Raw genomic sequence first — 18,762 nt, forward strand, 5'->3', positions numbered from 1 at the left:
ATAATTATTTATACAAATTCGTGTTTAGAGGCTGCTCCAATTTAAAAATTTACGTCACACTCTATTAACTCTGCGCTAAAATGGAAAGTCAAAAGGCCGGAAAATATGCTCTGCCTGATTAACTTTCCCCAACTTTGCTTTGCATCAACACTTCTTTATATGAAAACAAACATACAAACACTACACTATATATATACAAATATACTACATCTATATATACTGCCACTTAGAAGCGACAGCGCAACCAAAAGGACATGAGAATATGAAATCTCCCATGAAGTGATTTTACCAAATTTGCTTGGCTGTGCCAAGTGGTTATATTGGGCATACTGCTTTCAGAGAAACAACGATAGAGAGAAAGTAAACGAAGAGGCCACTTCCACAAATGAGGCTACTTTAAATGCAAAACATTAGACCCTAGCTACACATTTCGTGCCGTACTTTAATATGCACTTCAACACAACAACAACAAAGCCAATATATATTTATAAATAGGACCTACTTATATCTATAGACATGTAACTAATATTTAGATATATACCAGCTTCTATTAAGCAATTGAAGCATTTCTATTTTTACTCTTTACGTCCTTCTTTCGCTTCTTCTACTTTGCCGACACACCCACATCCTTAAATTCACACCTGGCTATGTGCATGTAATTGTACATACATGTCACGTGTGTAAATTGTTGGGACCTTGCCACAAATGCGTTTAGAAATTCAAATGCTGTTTTATCGATTTTTGCGCAGCCGTAACAGATAAATTAGAAAACGTGCGTGGAAGTTCGGCGATAACGTGATTTGATTGTTGTTGTGGTGCTTCTTTTATCTTCGTATTGGATATAAGTGCTGGAAAAAATATTTGGAATTTATGGCAAATGGCGCGACATGTTCTAATAAAGCAGACTGGCTTAATGTGTGCTTACGATTTTTGAGTAAAAATTATGAGCTAAATGGCAAGTGATTTTCAGCTTAGCAATTGTGAATGATTAAAATTATGAAAATGAAAGTTTTAGCTACACATATACTATTTTATAGTCATATAGTTTCATCCATATAATTCTCATATGGCAAACACAAACGAGGACCATTCCAAAGTGAATCTTGAAAGAATCGTCCTGAGCTCCTCTTTTTCCGAATATTTAATACGTATGAATACCCGGGACATTCCAAAGAGTTAAATTGATGGAAAATCAAGATTTTTTATAAAAAATTTCTTCAACTTTTATGTTTCTTCAATATTTGATCATCTCTATATAAGGAATATGAATGCTGGTGAATATTTTGACCCGAATTTATCCAGTTTAGGCATTAAGACATATTATTACCAAAAAAATATGCTCTATCTTTCATTATTCATTATGAAATTGCGCTGATCGGCCGATATTTACGATAAATGGACAACAACAACAAGGGAAAACCCGTTCCCACCACAGTCAGGCTACGTAAAAGGACGAGCCCGGATTTTTATCCGCCCAAGGACTGTCAACTCGGCAGATTTCTGCCGCTATAATAACAACAACATATAAAGACAACCAAAAATTTTCACAATCCTTGTTTTAGGTGTACGGAAGCTGTGCTAGTGTTACCCAAATTTTATTAATTTTTGACCTCAAAACAAGTTTCTGAATATTTTGTTAAATATTTGCAGTATAAAGTCAACGAAAATTTCAAAACCCCTATTTTAAGTACAAAAGTCTAAGAAACACTTTTATCAGAGAAAGATGTTTTCTTAATTTTCGCGGAATTTCGGCCGATATTTTCCGTAGAGAGTCAACGAAATGCACTGTGGTCTTCATATTCGTCAACTGGAGCTTTGTAAGTTATTTTACGATTTCCACCGTTTTAAGCTGAATATAAAAGTACTAAATATCTGTGTAAATTTTTACTCCGATATGTACATTTTTCTGATAGATTTACATGCAGCTAAGTAAAAAGATGTGATGGAAATCAAAGTTTTATTATACAAAGTGTAAGCGGTGTCTCGAATATGTGGTTATAGTCCGATTTCGTCCCTCATATAACCGTAACAAAAGCATCACAAAATAACATCGAAAATCAAATTTTATTCAAATTACTCGAGTAGTTCCTGAGTTATGTGATTTCACCCAAAAGTGGGTAGTGTCCTGATCACTGCCTAATTTTGACACAATCTTGACTATGAGATTTGTGAACGATTTTCTTTAGCGGGTTATTCCATTTTAATAAAATTGTATTGTATGGAGAGCAGGCGTGGTTACCTATGTATCTAAATATGTGGTCACCCTCCAAATGAAAATAAAGTCAGAATTTTTCCATGGTTTAGGGTTCGTTCTGTGATCTTACCCACGTTCTATTCGCACTGATATATTTTTAATTTAAATTGTAAATATCAATTATTATAGTCATAATTATGGAATTTCAGGTGATAACAAATGTTTTTGGTGAAATCTTGTCTTGTTTACAAACTACATATTTTCATTATGAGTAACAGGGTTTTCATGCTCCAGCAATAAATAGTTTCTGTCATCATGCACCAAACAAAAATTACTTTCCTTTTTTAACTATCTTTATTTAATTACTGTCATATTGAGATATTTTAGTAGCATTAGTTTCTTAAGAAAACAACCTTCAAACAAGCATGTAATTTCATTTGCGCACGTTAAACTCTCCACAAAAGCCATCAGGAGCATGAAAAAAGCCGTACAAATTAGCAACAACAATTAAGTACAATGCCAAACTAGTGCAAGTTAAGTGACCTTATCGCCTCAGCTGGTCATTCAAATTAAGAAAATTTGCAAAATTACCAGTCACAAAGTCGTTTGTGCACAGCAATCGCAAAAAAGTCAGCACTAAGACGGGACAAACTACGAACATGTGAGCATTACAGTTACTTATCATCATTACCAGACATGACGGGACACTTTAAGCTCCAAATGATACAGAAATTACATGTGGGGAAAATAAAGAATGAAATGATAACGACAAAAACAACCCCAAATAAGCAAGCCATATAGATATACATACATATGTACAATGATTATGTGGGCGTTGAGCTGACGGCAAACAGCCGGAAATACACGCCAGGATATGGCAATATGATGAGCTTCCTTGGGCGAATGAGTGTAATATGTGATTACGAAAAGGCAACACAAATAGAATAGAGTTGTTGAGTAAGGAATAGAAACGTATGTGTTTGGCTAGTAATAGAAGCACACAATCACATAAAAATCACTGCAATAACATTGACATGCCCCAAACACCGAGAGATTGCAGTACCACACGAAGTTTGCTTATACATTTTTAAATAAGTATGTGTGCTTTGGCAGCGGACTAACCCCAAAATGTGGTCGGTGAACCCTACAGCAGCCAAATTGCATTAAGAAGCTCATTAATTTCTACATTTTGCGATAACAGTTTAGCTCGTAAATGTCTGTCAGGGCACACAAACACAAAACGGCAAGCTTCGTAAAGTACTTACCCGATTGTGGCGTTGTGGCGAGGCAGCGAGGCTGACTGTGCAGCGGCAAGCTGTCTGTCGCTGGCCGCAAGTCGTTTCATGGCTGATTGTGTTCCTTTGTATTATCGTCAACGAAAGGTTAGGCGTTAGAGTGTGTGTGTGTGTGCATACAGTTTTCCAAGCGCCTTAACCACCGCCTTTCGCACAAACGCAGCTTTGGCCTCACAGCAGGCTGGCAATTTCCTGCATTTCGCATTTTCTTGACAAAACAACAAAGCCACACACAGGCAACGGAACCAGCGAAGCGCACGTCCAAACTGTCAGTCGAACTTTATTTCAATCGAAAACAAGAAAAACTTTAACTTCGGCTTTATACCCCCTACATATGCATTTTTTTATAGCAATAAGGCGTATAAAGGATGTTTAACTTGATTTTTATACATCAGTTTGTATGGTAGCTATATGCTATAGTGGTCCGATCTGAACAATTTTTTCGGAGATTACACTGTTGCTTTAGAGAATAATCCTTCTTGAATTTCGTGTATATATCTCATAAAACAAAACAGTTCCCCATACAAGGACTGTATTCCGATCGTTCAGTTTATTTGACAGCTATATGCTATAGTGATCCGATATCGGCCGTTGGGACAAATCAACAGGTTCTTGGGCTGAAAAAGACGCATGCAGATTTTCAGTTCGATAAATCAAAAACTGAGGGACTAGTCCGCGTATGTACAGATATAGAGACAGACGGACTTGAATAATCGACTCAGCTCTGCATGCTAATCATTCACATATAAATTCTATATATTTCGTTCTGAGTGTTACAAACCTGCTGAGAAACTTAATATATACTGTTCAGGGTATAAACACGAAATTTGTCGGAGTAGTACTGCGAGGCCAAGCGGAATGGGCAATGAACAAGCAAAATGGCGTAAAAGCGCTCGAAATAGCCATTGCAAGTCCTCAACAGCGCTTATTATGTGGTGCGCCTGCGTATGCATGCGTGTGGGTGTATATGTGTTGGTTGTGACAACGAAAGTGTCGTTTTCGGTTAAAGTTTGCGCAGAGATAATCTCTAATGCGACATTTTTAGAAAATTACCAAAATGGATAATGAGAAAAAGTGAAGTGTGTCTCCGTGTGTATATCTGTCTGTGTTCACATGTGTATGTATGCTTGTGAATTTGCTAGTAATTGAGCGGAACATCATAGCGTGACCCACACGCATGCACACAATCTCCAATTTAATCGATTGGCTTTCGGCCCCAACCAATATATGCTTTTGTCACTAATGACATTATAATAGATATTTTCGCAAGCGCACAATCTGAAAATGACCATTGGTTCGCCAGCGTTCGATTTCGTTGACTTGTTGGAGCTCTTACTGCTTGAGCATAATGAATGTATCACTATCACCTTTCAAGCAGATTGATATATGGCCCCTTCAATCGGCTGTCTCCAGTGCTAGCGCATGCTGCAACGGACTAACGGAACACTGTGTAGCATTTGGTAAGCTTACAACAGCGTGTGTACGCGCTTTAGCTGCAAAAAGACACCCTTTGTTCTGTATAAATGTGGGTTGAGCGTGGAAGATGTATTTGTTGTCAAGTTGCTATGGACAAGCAGCAAATGTAATTTTCGAAAACTTACAGATCTATATATGTACACCAGCATTTTACAGTCACATATTGATGTATACAAATGTGCCCCTTCATCTTCTCCTCCCACTCCCTCCTGCTTCAACTTCTTCGCCTTTAATATCTCTCTTCCTGCTGATGATTATTATTGCCTGGTTTTGTGGCAAATTTATAGGGTGATTGTCATTTGCTTGTTGCTGCCCACAATGGCTACACCCACAGCCCTTTTATATGACTTTGTACCACTAGTAGTAAGCGCTACTGCTCTTTTCCCTTTGCCCATATTACTACTCTGCTGCTCTCGGTTTTGCTGTCTGCTAAAGAGACATATGGGAGTAATTTTCCAGCGGTTTAGCTGCGGCTTCGTGCCATATGTTTGCGCATCCCGAAACACACATAGCCGCAGTTACTCACATGTTGGTATTAGAGAGTGAGTAAATTGTTGTCGGTCGAAGACAAAAGGCACTAAGTCAATCGGCATTAGTGTCAACAATTGTCCAAAAAAGCATTTTCCTGCGACGATTCCAATTAAGTATTTGTCAAAGGGTTGTTAGCGCACGAGCAAACTATTTGTGGTGGCATTGATTTCGTTCGTTTGAGAATTTATGTTGGTATAGCAATAAATCACCAGAAATAGAAATTAACTTTTGCCTTAAAAAAGTTATTAAAAGGATCAGAAGTTCCAATAATAATAGTTAACAGCTATTAATATTTATTTTTAAAAATTTACTTTAATAAAAAATAAAAATTTCTCCTGATTTGGAGTCTCTGAAGCTCTCTTGTTTTGCTATGAAATTATAGTCGACTTCGAAAATAGTGTTGATCTAGTGCAAGAATCTGCGCTGCTCTAAGGATAAGACTAGGTGTATTGTATAGTATTTTTTGAATCCTTTAAGACCTAAGGGCAAATCTAATTCAAAATGTATATTTGCTGGTGCTAATGAAGTCCGAAGGCTTTTTAAATCTATATAAATTATATTTAGTTTTTCTCAAAACGCTGTTTTCAGACTCGGTGAAAAAATATTCTCTGAAATGGCTGGACTATTACACTTGAAATTATTACCTCAAATTTTGCTATTAATCAAAGAAATAATAATAATTTAAATTCTTTAAACTCTAAATAATTTGTTTGTTAAGCCGCCATTTTGTCAAAATATCAATATTTGGACTTATCCTTCGATCATTACATGTGTTCTATAAAGGACTAATAAATTTGTTTGGTTTTTAAATTTGAGACAATTTTAAGCCACCATTTTTTTAGGTCTTCTGGATGATTGGCTACAGGAACAAGAAAGTCCCATATTTTTCAAAATTATGCATCCATTATTGAAAAAACTAAAATTTTGTAAAAGTGCACTTTTTCATTTATTTATTAAATAAAATCCCTCTTAGAGAAAATCACAAATAATGTGTTTCCCCGACTTGCAAGTGGATATAACCCCTTAAAGTAGATTTTTGAGTATAGTATTCGAGAATACGTTTTAAAAGTTTTTTACACTTGTTTTGGTCGAAAGAACCGAAAATTTTCAAATACATTTTCTAAAAATAAAATCTTTTGAGCTTAATGCGTCCAAATTCCATAAAGATCTGAATATTAGAGCCAAAGTTAGAGGTGTCAATAACGGGCAACTCCCAAGCGCTCTTAGGTTTATACACTGCTGGACATAAGTTAGTTTTTATAACAATTTTTATAACTTCATATAAACTTTTCTGCATTAAATGAACAAATTTTTTTTTGTAAGATCTGAATTATCATCCATAATTCAGTAAGTGTTTGCTTTAGCCCATTTTTTGATGATACTTGGTGTTCTCAAACACGTCTATCCAAGTGGTCCCAGAAATATTCGATCGCATCGAAATCGGTTGACTGAGATGAAGTTTTCAAGATGTGAGGAGTGTTGCACAAAACTCACAATCACTTTATGTAGTAATTATTGGTTTTCTGCGACAAACTCGGGCATTGTACCCTGCACTATTTAGCGCTCTACGAATAGTAATAGGATGAACAACCGCACCAACGTCTTCCTTCAGCATTGCTGCTATTTTCAATGATGGGGTTTTGCGATTTTATTTTATTTTTAATTTTTTTTTTTTTATCTTTACCATCTCCCGTTTGTTACGTTCTGATAGCGCAAGCGTGCTTCCACTAGGTTGATTCCTCGCCATCTGGGCACTTTTTGCAACATTTTATAATACCAATGATTGTGGTACGGGGCCGTTGAAGTAATTTATATTTGTCTTTCCCGAATAGTCTGTTGCTGCTCAACGGTCGGTTCTTTGCTCTTTTGACTCATTTATTATGAGTGCAATGTAGGTGACTTTTGTCAATCAGTGTATGTATGTGCCGACTTCTTATTCCCAAAAGTTGCGTTGCGGTGAGTAAGGTTTATTAAGGTTGTAGTCTATTGATCTAATGTTTTGGAAGCATTGCAATATCTCATACTTGAATGAAGGAAATTTAATTTTTTCTTTTTTGAGAACTCGAAATTTTCAGTAAAGTTTTCATTCTTTGTGTAAATATGTTTATTTTAGGTTATTATGTCAAATCCTTCGTAGCCAATAAGTTATTTTAAATCGACTTTTAGAACTATAAAACATTAGAGTGCATTTGTTTCTTTAATAGAGTACACTTTTTTAAAGTTTGAAGGTTTAACGTCGTTGGAAGTGATGGGGGTCTGATAATTTTTTCATATAATTCCAATTCCTACACGGGTCTAGGTTCAAAACTCAAAAATAATAACAGTGACATTATATAAATACCATACTCTAAAGTTTTAAAAGAAATATATAACAATTTATGAAAATTTGAGTGAATTTCTTCAACCCACTCAAATCAATTATGTGTTTTTCATTGTTTTCTGCTTAAATACTTTTTGCAAAAAGTTAAAAACAAAATTTCTCGTTGTAAAAACATAAATATATATATATACAGAGTGTGCATGTTTTGCGTAGCTCCATTCGTCAGTCGCTAATCCCGCTCACATCAAGCATAAGAAACTTGTTTGTTCTGCTTAACAATGACACCTGTTGTCACAGCATTTGACAACTCTTCATTTCTGCAATTGACCAAAGGCAACAGACTAGCCCAACGGAGCATCGAAAAAAAGTAAAGTAACAAAAAATATTTGTAATTTTAGAAACTGTCAAATTGGTTTATTGACGGCTGCTGCTGCTGGTGCGGCGCTACTCTGTCGCCTATTTCCACCTACCCAATAGCTGTCACCTCAGCGAAAGTATGAACACACACAAACACATGAACAGTTGAGTGCGGCAGCTAGTGCGTGTACAAGGCGAAAACCTTGAGGTACAAGAAGATCTATAATCGCACAAATGCACATACACACATACATATGTACTCAAATACACACAAATATATAGCCGAACGTGTGATGCGCCTTAAAAAAATAAATGTTCCCAAAAAGTGTCAAGCAACGTTTTGACATTTAACAATGGTGACCTGCTCAGCAAATATTCGGTGTATTTTCACTGCATAAAAAAACATTGATTTTTTTTTTTTAATTTTTTTGGTGTATATAAAAAATTCCGCGCATAAAAAGCAAAAACAAAAACATCTTTGGAACGTGCTTTTTTAGTATTTTTCTTTGAATTCTATATATATCTATGCTTTTTTTATTTTTCAAATTTTTGTGGCATTATTTTTATTGTTGGCAGATGCGCCTTGCAGCCTACCGTAACTAACGTTTGTGTTCCGCTTGATATCTTAGTTTTTAGGTCGCCTCAACGCCATAAACACTTATTAGAGCATGTCTATAGAAGAATTAGTTCAGCTATTAAAGCAGAAGCGGCGAGTCAATAAAAAACAAAACAAAATAGATGCTACTAAATGAGCGAGAAAACTAGCTGAATGCTTCACAAATTATCAAATATTTTTAAGATAATTAAGATAAGCAATTTAAAGAAATTACCAATAAATTGGAGTTCTTTTATGTGGGGAATATATATTTGAGGGCACTGAAAGTGAATGAAAGAAGTAGAAGAAAAAAAGGAAAGGTTACATACATACGAATCTTGGTTATTTGTGGACTTTTGAGAAGTCTCCTAAGGGGTCACATGGGTTACATAGGCTAAAAGCAGATTTTTTTAAACAATTATTTTCTCGTATAAAAAATTAAATATTTTATTCGCATTTTTTATTATTTCAAACAAATACTGCTAACAAAGAAATTCTGAAATTTTTGGAAAAAATATTTTAAACTCGGTGATGCCTCGGAAAAATGATGCGCCAGCGTAGGCAAGATATGTACTTACAGGATCATCTAAAAGGAAAAAATACGTGTTTTAGTTTAAAACCTTAGCGCAGAACTTGGACGAAGGAAAAAATTTTAAATTGTATTTTTGCAGACATTTTTACAAAAAAATCAAAAAATTAAAATTTCAGTGACAATTTCGCGACATTTGTCTTTTCAAATAGTTGTGATCGAAAAAAGAATCCTTCGTTAAAAGCTTTAAAATTAGTAAGTTTCCAGAAACAGGCGCGTAAAACGGCGCACTTAGCCTTGGCTAGCTTCGAGCGCTCAAGTTTTCAAGGCTATATCTCAAAACCAAGGCTAAACCTTAAAAAAAGATCGATTTTCGAAATCCGTTAACCCACGTAACCCCTTAAGACAAAAATATGTGGATTATTTCACAATACATACTTGAGTTATTACTTTTAAGAGTTTTGTTTTTCAGACTTTGGAAACCCTAAATTGGCTCGCTTGAGAAGTATATACATATGTACATTTAAAGCTATACTGATAATGCACCATTTTTAATTCCATATGACTCATTCTAATCAGATATACTATATAACACTTCAAGCAATATCCCTAGAGAACATCTTCAAGCCACTCAGAAAAAGTTATTTCGTCATCACTCTAACAAATATAAATTTAAGTAAATATAGTTCGCGTCAATATGACACTTCGAGTCATTTGTGGCAACAATTTCAACACCTTCATTAAACTATTAACGAAAAGTCAAGTAATGCAAGAAGAATCGAAACAAATCATAGCAAAATATTTCAACATAAGGTGTAATTTACGGCAAATGAAGTGTGAAATTGAAATCGCATATGAAATAACGAATTTAACCCTTTCCTCAGCATGCAGAGTTAACCCTTTTCTGCACTACAACACAGAAAAAGAAATGCTTGAGCACACATACATACACACAAGGTTACGTCCAGTGACAAAGCCACTGCCGCGTCCACTGCTGCCAGCATTTGTCGCCTTACCCACAAGCTGTATTTGCAATCAATATAAAGTTTTATTTATGAAAACAAAAAGTGAGAATTGTCCAAACAGCCAAACAAAGCAATGAGCAATTGTTATATACACACACTGACACGTAAATATCAGCCTTATATCCTGACAGTAATATTTGTGCGTGTGCGTACTGGTGTCGCCTAGGCATACTTCCTGGCGCTTTGCCTGTTTTCATGTAACTATTTCGCCTCGCTTTGCTTTATCTATTTGTTTTTGCAAAATCATCATCAACGTCTAAGTCAGTGTCAGAGTCGGGTTTGGTTGCATGTTCGTTTTGTATGCCACACAGTTGTTGGCAATATTTGCTTTGGCTGTCATATATCCTAATTCAACTGTCACATTAATCGTTTGTTTGGTCGGGCGCAAGGATGTGCGAGCGAGGGAAACTCTGCTACAAAACACATACTTATATAGCCTTACATATAGACACACTCTTTTGTAGATTTTTTGTTGGTACTTTTTCTTTGCGTCCTGACAGATGCTCATGTGGCAGCGAAAATGTCAAAAAGGACGCATGCATGCATATATACATATATATAATAAATAATATGTGTAAGTATGTATATAGAGGCGTTCATGTGTGCCGTTTTGTTTGACATTTTATTTGTTTACACATTGTGACCGCAGCTACTGCCATTCCTTACCAACTGCTATGCCATTGCCCACTAAATTTATTGCTTGTCACTTTTGGTTGCTCCTTTTTTGCCGCAATAATGCCTTTTTTCTCCGATTCTTTGCTTACGTTTGATACTTTAACAATTTACGCACTTTTTCATGAATGAAATGGGATGACAAATATACATATATCGAATCTTTTTTGTAGCCTAACGCACAGGCGCAGCGCACACACTCTTTTATAATAGCGTTTATTTTGTTTCTTTTATAATGGTGCGTGTGTACTTTCGCTCAACAAATATATATGTAAATAACGAAATCATTGCTACCACAAAATTTATTTCTAATATTTCCAAATGACACCATCTAAGCCAATCCACCACTACCACCACTAACGGTGAGTGTGTGATTTTGGGGCGTGTGTTGCCTTCCCCCGTCGTGCTGGTTCGAGAAGTCAGCTAAAATTTTGGCAAATGTCATGATTAATAGTTTCGGCGTTCATAGTTTGCTTGACTCCGTTGCCTCTCCTGCCGGTCGATTGTCAATGTGACTCTGCATTTGCGACGTGCGACGCCCAAAGGTGCCAGGCTTTCCCTAGTTTTCTAACACTCCTTTGATTTGTTTTTTGTTTTTTTTTTTGTTTTTGTTTGTTTGTTTTGAAGTTTACTATTTCGTTTGTATACATTTTGCTGTTTGTTTTCTCTGTTGAAGTCACTCAACTTGTGCCAATTTTTGTGCTTCTTCCCGAGGGCTGTTTTTATTTTGCAATTATTAATCATTTTATTTAAGTCTTTGTAAATCTCTTTTTCTTTTAAATTATCATATTTGACAGTATTTTGAATATTGAAGGCGTGAACTGCAATATTTAGAGTGAAAATAAGACTTGTGAAATTGATGCCCATGACAATCGATTCAAGTACTGTTTAATTTCTTTGAGGAAAGGAAATAGTTTTGTATTATGAATCTCAAAATACCTTAATTCTTTATACTTTCTTTCTTACATATATTATAGTTTTTCGAATTTTTTCGCTACTTATTGGTTTCTAAATAAGACCTTAAGCAAACATCTTACTATGAAATAAGAAATTGGTTTTTGACACAAAATTAGAGCGGTGTATGCACTAAGCTGGAGTGATGCTACATTCATGTAATAGAATAAAAATTCACAACCTTTTTTTGGAGGAATTAAAAATTATAATTATCCTGTCATTAAAAAAGAAAAAACATTACTGGAATGCCTAAAGAGGTATTCTAATCTAGAGAACTGAATTTTGAATATTTTTGGTCGGCGAAAGAAAAATTTTAGCTTCAGTTATATGATTAGTTATCTACATTTATTTCAAAATCAATCAAAAAAAGTTTTTAAGAGAAAATATTAGTTTAACAAAGTTGTTATACTTTCTTGAAGTAGAGTGGGAAGAAAGATTGCGTCAAAGTGGTATTCTGGAAACAAAAATTTAATAAAATGCAGAAAAAATCTTCAAAATATTCGGAACTTGAAAGTTTATGGATTTTTAAGTTTTCGACTATCATTAGAAATAAAAAATCAAAAATAAATATAAAAATAAAAATTGAGTATTAAGAAAGATATAAAAATTGAAATTCACAGTAAAACTCTATCATTTTTAACTACCATAGCCTACTGCAAATTCCGGATGCACTTAACTTAACTTAACTGAACTTGACATAACTTAACTTAAATTAACTAAACTAAACTCAACTCAACTGAACTCAACTCAACTCAACTCAACTCAACTCAACTCAACTCAACTCAACTCAACTCAACTCAACTCAACTCAACTTAACTTAACTTAACTTAGCATAACTTAATTGAACTTAACGTAACTTACATAGCTCTACTTAACTGAACTTAACATAGTTGCTGTATATGACCATTGCAAAGACAAGACTAAACACGAACCTATCGAAACAATTCGTTACTTTTCATTTAAAACATAAGTCTGAAAGAATGGTGAACGAATAATATATAATAACTGTAAAAAATCTGAACTCTGGTATTGGAACTTACGCTTAGAACAGCGTTTTCCCTAAAACTCTTAACGGATATTGAAGCTGTGGGAATATTTTATATGTATACGAGCATCTATTTAGCTATTGACTATATTTTTTGCCTTGAAAAGACCGAAGATATTAACAATCCCACATTGGGGATCACAGTCACCCTCAACATCGTACATTTCTGTAAGCCGAAATTTTCTCGGAAATCATACGTGGTTAGAAATTAATTTGGTTACATATGAGAGACATTTTTTATGATCTCAAATGCTATGAAAACACAAAAATAATTTACAGGAGTCCAAACATAAAATCATAATTTTTTTTTTTTTTTAACTTAAAAAAATTAAAGAAAGGTTTTCAGGTTTTATGTTAATTCTGCAGAAGAAATAGCAGCTAATTTTAAAAATTATTGGAGGAAAATTTTAAACCTATATGAATGTTCAAAAAAAAAAAAAATGTTTTGAGACAAAAAATTCTTGCATAATTCTCTCGGCTTCAAGATTTTAAGGTAATAAAGCGCACATTACTTCAGAAAAAGTGGCAGTAATATTTCCAAAATTTTTGGTGGAAAAATTTAAAAGCTACATTCGTATACACAATAATCGTTTTGAATAAAAAAAAAAAAACTTTGCATAATTCTCTCGGGTCTGGTTTGAGAGAGAACTACTCCATCTACTGGGTTATAACAATGGAACGAGTATAAATTTAATTTAAAAATTGGGAAACATATTTCTCAATAAGTTGAATAACAGTTTATGAAATAAAAATATTATTCTTGAATCCATTTTATTACCTCCTTAAACCATTCATGTCTGTATCAAAAAACTTGCCTTTGCTAAAATGTTTATTCATTGATCATGATTATTCTTATGAGATAATTTCTATAAAACTGTCATGAGTAGATCGCTTTGAGAAAAAATTTCCAACTATATTTTTTGCCTTGTGTACTCCGATTCTTAATTGTCAACTCTTCCGGTAACTCGTCTGCTCTACGCCAGCTACTAATCCTGCAGTATAATTAACATCGTCAAAATACTACCACAAAACGATTGTTGGCAGCAGCATGTGCCCATGTTGTCAACGGCATAAATTTCAAAATTCTCAAATTCACAAAAGAGTGGCAAATGTCGACGACAACCGACAACCGACGACCGACAGTGACGCAAACCACTTGCTCGCCAACAGCGCACGAAATGCAAAGCTGCACAGGCAAACATACCGATAGCGAGCGATTTGCATGTGTATGTGATGTGTGTGTGCTTGAGTAAAAGTGAAGCTGCGGTTAATTTAGTGACACATGCCAAAGTGACATTAATGACACCCATTTCACAGGAGCAGCGGGAGCAATGCGCGCCAAACACATAGCAGCAATCAACAAATTGCTGAGTGTGAAGTGTAGTGAAAACAGCTAATTTCACACAAATTCGAAACAAATAGTTGACGATTTTTCTACTTCGAGTAAAATGATGCCGCTGCTGCTGCTGCATGCAACAAGCTGAGCGACAACATGTGGAAAAGCAATAAATTTTAAAGTGCACTTGAATGTTATGCGGTATTGCTACGCTCATACAAACACACATACATACACACATATGTAGGTACTACATACAGACTATATAGTAAGTGTGTGAGCCAATAAAGGTTCATAGTTGTTCGCGTATGGCGGCGAGTTCGGCAGAAAAATGTGTTGGTTTGGCATTTTTGACTTTTACGGGAGTTTTTCAAGCCCTCATCTTATATTACAGCAGTCTTACAGTTATATATACATATATCTTTATACATATATATGTTTTGTAAACCATAAATTGTGCAACGAATGGAAATTGACTGCGTTATAAATTTAGTATTTGTCAATTGATAATTTATTAATTATCTTGGTGGTGAGCATAACCGCAAAGGTCATTAAATTTCATGGCTCATTTAGCGGATGGCAGCGCATACATACTGGCACATAAGGCATTGTTGTTTAAATGCCMATTACTCACGGCAATTATATAAATATGTACAACAACGCATATTGAAAGTAACGCGTAATGTCGCTTACGTGCCTTATTTATGAGGTAACTTATTGAATAAGACATGATTAAATTTAATTTGGTCACTTCTAATTAAAAATATATTTCTGGGCTAGCAATTTGTCATTAAATATATAATGACAAGTGTTGCCATCTAATAATATTTAATATTAAAAAAAAATCATACATGAGAAAAAAAAATTTTTTTTTGGCGGCAATAAAACTAGAATAACCCACACATTTTCATTTTTTGTAGCATAATTTAATATTAAACGATCTTACCTTGATTTTGTTGGGTTAGTTGACATTTAGAGATGCGATCTGAGGAATATTTCCGGAGGTTATTGTGCTGCCTTTGAAAACATAGTGTGACAAATTTAATGAGGATATGTTGTCGTATAAAATTTTTTTTCATACAAGGAAGTGATTCTGATCGATCAATTTATATGACAGCTATATGCAATTGCAGTCGAATGTATTAATATATTCGCAGATTGTAACTTTGATTTGGAAAAAATTCCTTGCCAAATTTCATTAAAATATCATGTCAAAAACAAAAGCTCCCCATACAAGAATGTGCGGCTATCAAGGCCAGTTTAGATAACAGCTATATGATGTAGTGATCTGATCTGCAAAATAGTTTTGGATATTATAATGCAGTCTTGGAAAATAATCCATACCGAATTTTGTGAAGATATCTTATCAAATAAAAAAGTTTTCCAAACCCGAGCTTGTTTTTTATTGGTCAGTTTGTATGGCACCTATATGCTATTAGGACTTCTTTGGAGATTTTACCGTTATATTGGAAAATATGCCAAATTTCATGAAAATAGCTTATCAATTAAAGAAGTTTTTCATACAAGGACTTGATTTTGATCGGTTAAATTGTATGGCAGCTACATGCTATAATGGTCCGATGAAAGCGGTTCCGACAAATGAGCAGGTTCCTGACGGGTAAAGAATGTGTGGAAATTATCAGGTCTATATCTCAAAAACTGAGTGACATATTCGGTTATATACCGGCAGATAGATGAAAATAACTAAATCAACTTAGCTGTTCACATTGATCATTAATATTGATACATAGGGTACCCAACGTTTCCTAAAGATTGTTACAAACTTCGTGGAAGACTTAGTAAACACATTCAGATTATTAAAAAGTATCCAGCAATAATTTAATGCTACAAAAAAAATAACTTCAGTATTGAAACGACTACCATTACAAAGTTATAATTTTATGAGTTATCACAAAAATATTAACACTAACAAACGCACAGATTCTCAAGCGATTTTTCTCCGTCTATGTGTTTTACACAACTCATGGTCTTCATAATGTTATCAGTATGCAATAATATGCAGCCTCTTCGAATATGTAGCATACTTACATACATGCCGGCTCCTACATTGTAGCCTATCCGCGTTTATGCTTGTAAATGCCATAAATCCTTTTATGATCCATTTTATCGTCTTTTAAGCAGCCTCTAGTGGCGCAGCACTCGCGCTCAATTATTGAGCCATATTTGCGTCGGCCAAGTGCAGCTACTTACTTACAACAACATTAATGCGCACTCGTTAATGGCCTCAACTATAATGGCGTGGCCATAAAAGCGCTTGTTAAGCGATTGAATTCTTCTCTTCTCACCCACACACTTGCACTCTTTTACACAGCAGTTTTATACTCTTTAAATTTCGTTTTCCTGTTATAAAATACCGTTAGTTTAATATTTACATGTATGGCACTGTATATTCTAGTATTTAAAAAACTTTTCTTAAAACATTAATTTTTTTGTATATTTTTTCTCTACTCTGGTTTATTCTTTTCAGTTTGGGCCGAGACTGGCGATTTTCGTGATAGTCATAGTTCCATGACCGCTGTAGCAAATAGTTTGGATAGCACACATTTAAATAATTTTCAAACGTCATCATCATCGGCGTTGTCGAACCGCAATCGTGATCGTAAGGATGGTAAGTAGATTTGGGAAGTAAAATATAATATATTTTTATTTTAATTTTTTTTGTATTGAAGTTTAATATATAAATTTGAAACCTTTTTTAGACATAAAACTGTATTTAGAAAAGTTGTCTGAAAAAGTTTTAAAATTATTATTGTAATGTAATTTTGTAGGCCATTGCTTAGTATGATTTTTACTATGCCTTTTAAGTTTTGTATGCAATATGTTTAAAGTTTTTCAAGAGATTTCAAATAGATATTTATACTCAATATACATATCGTCACCAGAAATGCAAAATAACGTATCATCAAAAAATTCGAAATTGAGTGTCTTATTGATTACGCTTCACTACTTCAAATTACATACATAATATTACAAATGTTCAATATTTTGAGGTTCTGTGCTCAGATATAAACCAGTTTTAACCAATATTAAAATTATTTATCACTCATGTTCCATTTATTTTGTGTTTCATTCATGCCACTGTAAATTTCCGAAAATGTTGTTACGTTAATTTGCATTTCAGGTGACGATATATACTATAGGAATAGATAAATTGATAGATAAAAGCTAAAATTTCAATACATGTATATTATGTATATACATATGTGTTGATTCAGTGATCTAGGCTTTAGAGGTATATTTCTTCGCCTGATGGATTTCCTATGACCTCCGATTTCTAATAGTTACTATACCAAGAGCTTTGAATTTAACTATAACTAACTGGCCTATAAATGTGATTTTATCAGCATACTAAATATAATATATTCAAATTAAAGTACCGACAAGTCTTCTGTCAAAAATTGCAGCACCGCACGCAATCTTCATTTAAGTCAACAAGTCGGCATAATTTGACACTATCGAAGCTTTTATGATTGTATATTTATCTATTTTAATTCAAATGTAAATCTTATCAGGCGAATTTTATGTCACCGCAGTCATATGCCTGCAATTGACATCCTTCGGTCATATGCCTGCAGACAACTTGTGACTTGCTCTAATACCCGACACTTACCACAGACGCTGTCATTGTGAATAATTTTAGATTACGCCTGTACTCACATTTATATAGGAGTTTTCCATTTTAAAAGCACATTTATTTATGATATGCAAAGTTTATTTTTAATACATGTTGTATACTTGTTTATACAACTAAATACTAATAGAGATAATTTTGTGACACACAAGCGGGGTTCCCAATAATTCATGAAAAAAAAAAAAACATTTGAATTATTTTTTTGTTTTTGTCATCGCGAAAATATCTTAATTTTTTGGAAATACCTTACAATGTTGTAAAATAATCTGAGCGGCTTATATTGGAAAATTGTGGTATACCTGGAGTGGTTGATTGAGGGTACCATCAGCTTGTTAAATAATGGAAAGCACTCAAAGAATGTAAGCTATTTTATAACTGGAAGGACTACCTCAATATCGCAGTTTCAATACATATTTTGACTTCTTACAAAATGATTTAACGAAATCTTGATCCTGTTCAATTTTTCCGTATTTGTAGCTAAAAGTATTCATAAAAATTTTATTATCAATCGTATCGTATCAGGCTGATATTTGTAGTCACTAATGATCTCACTTGGACAACTAAGAACTCCGGTCCTTTGAGTTCTAAGATGCTCCATATGAAACTCATGCATCAAAAAATCGTCGCATATCGACAAAGCGCCTTGAATCTGCCACAAATTTGTTGCCACTAATACCAATTAATGCCAATTTATCTGGTTGATAGAAGTTTTGACTATTGAGACCAATAAACCTAAGTCTAACAAAAGCTGAACAGAGGAGGAGAACGCCTGTGTACATGT

The 18,762-nt window shown here is 34.1% G+C and overlaps 1 protein-coding gene across 2 annotated transcripts in view; it reads left to right on the forward strand.

The window, feature by feature from the left end:
• The window catches only part of LOC108975601 (pituitary homeobox homolog Ptx1), a 77,381-nt gene that overhangs the window by 27,283 nt on the left and 31,336 nt on the right, over positions 1-18,762 (forward strand). The window contains exon 3 of one of the 2 annotated variants that reach the window (XM_018944195.1): positions 16,803-16,958. In XM_018944195.1, the coding sequence (XP_018799740.1) occupies positions 16,803-16,958 (156 nt within the window). The remainder of the gene's footprint in view (positions 1-16,802; positions 16,959-18,762) is intronic. The other variant, XM_018944196.1, reaches the window with a different exon arrangement.

Source organism: Bactrocera latifrons, unplaced genomic scaffold, assembly GCF_001853355.1.
Source record: "Bactrocera latifrons isolate USDA-ARS-PBARC rearing strain unplaced genomic scaffold, ASM185335v1 scaffold_67, whole genome shotgun sequence".
Taxonomy (NCBI): Eukaryota; Metazoa; Arthropoda; class Insecta; order Diptera; family Tephritidae; genus Bactrocera; species Bactrocera latifrons.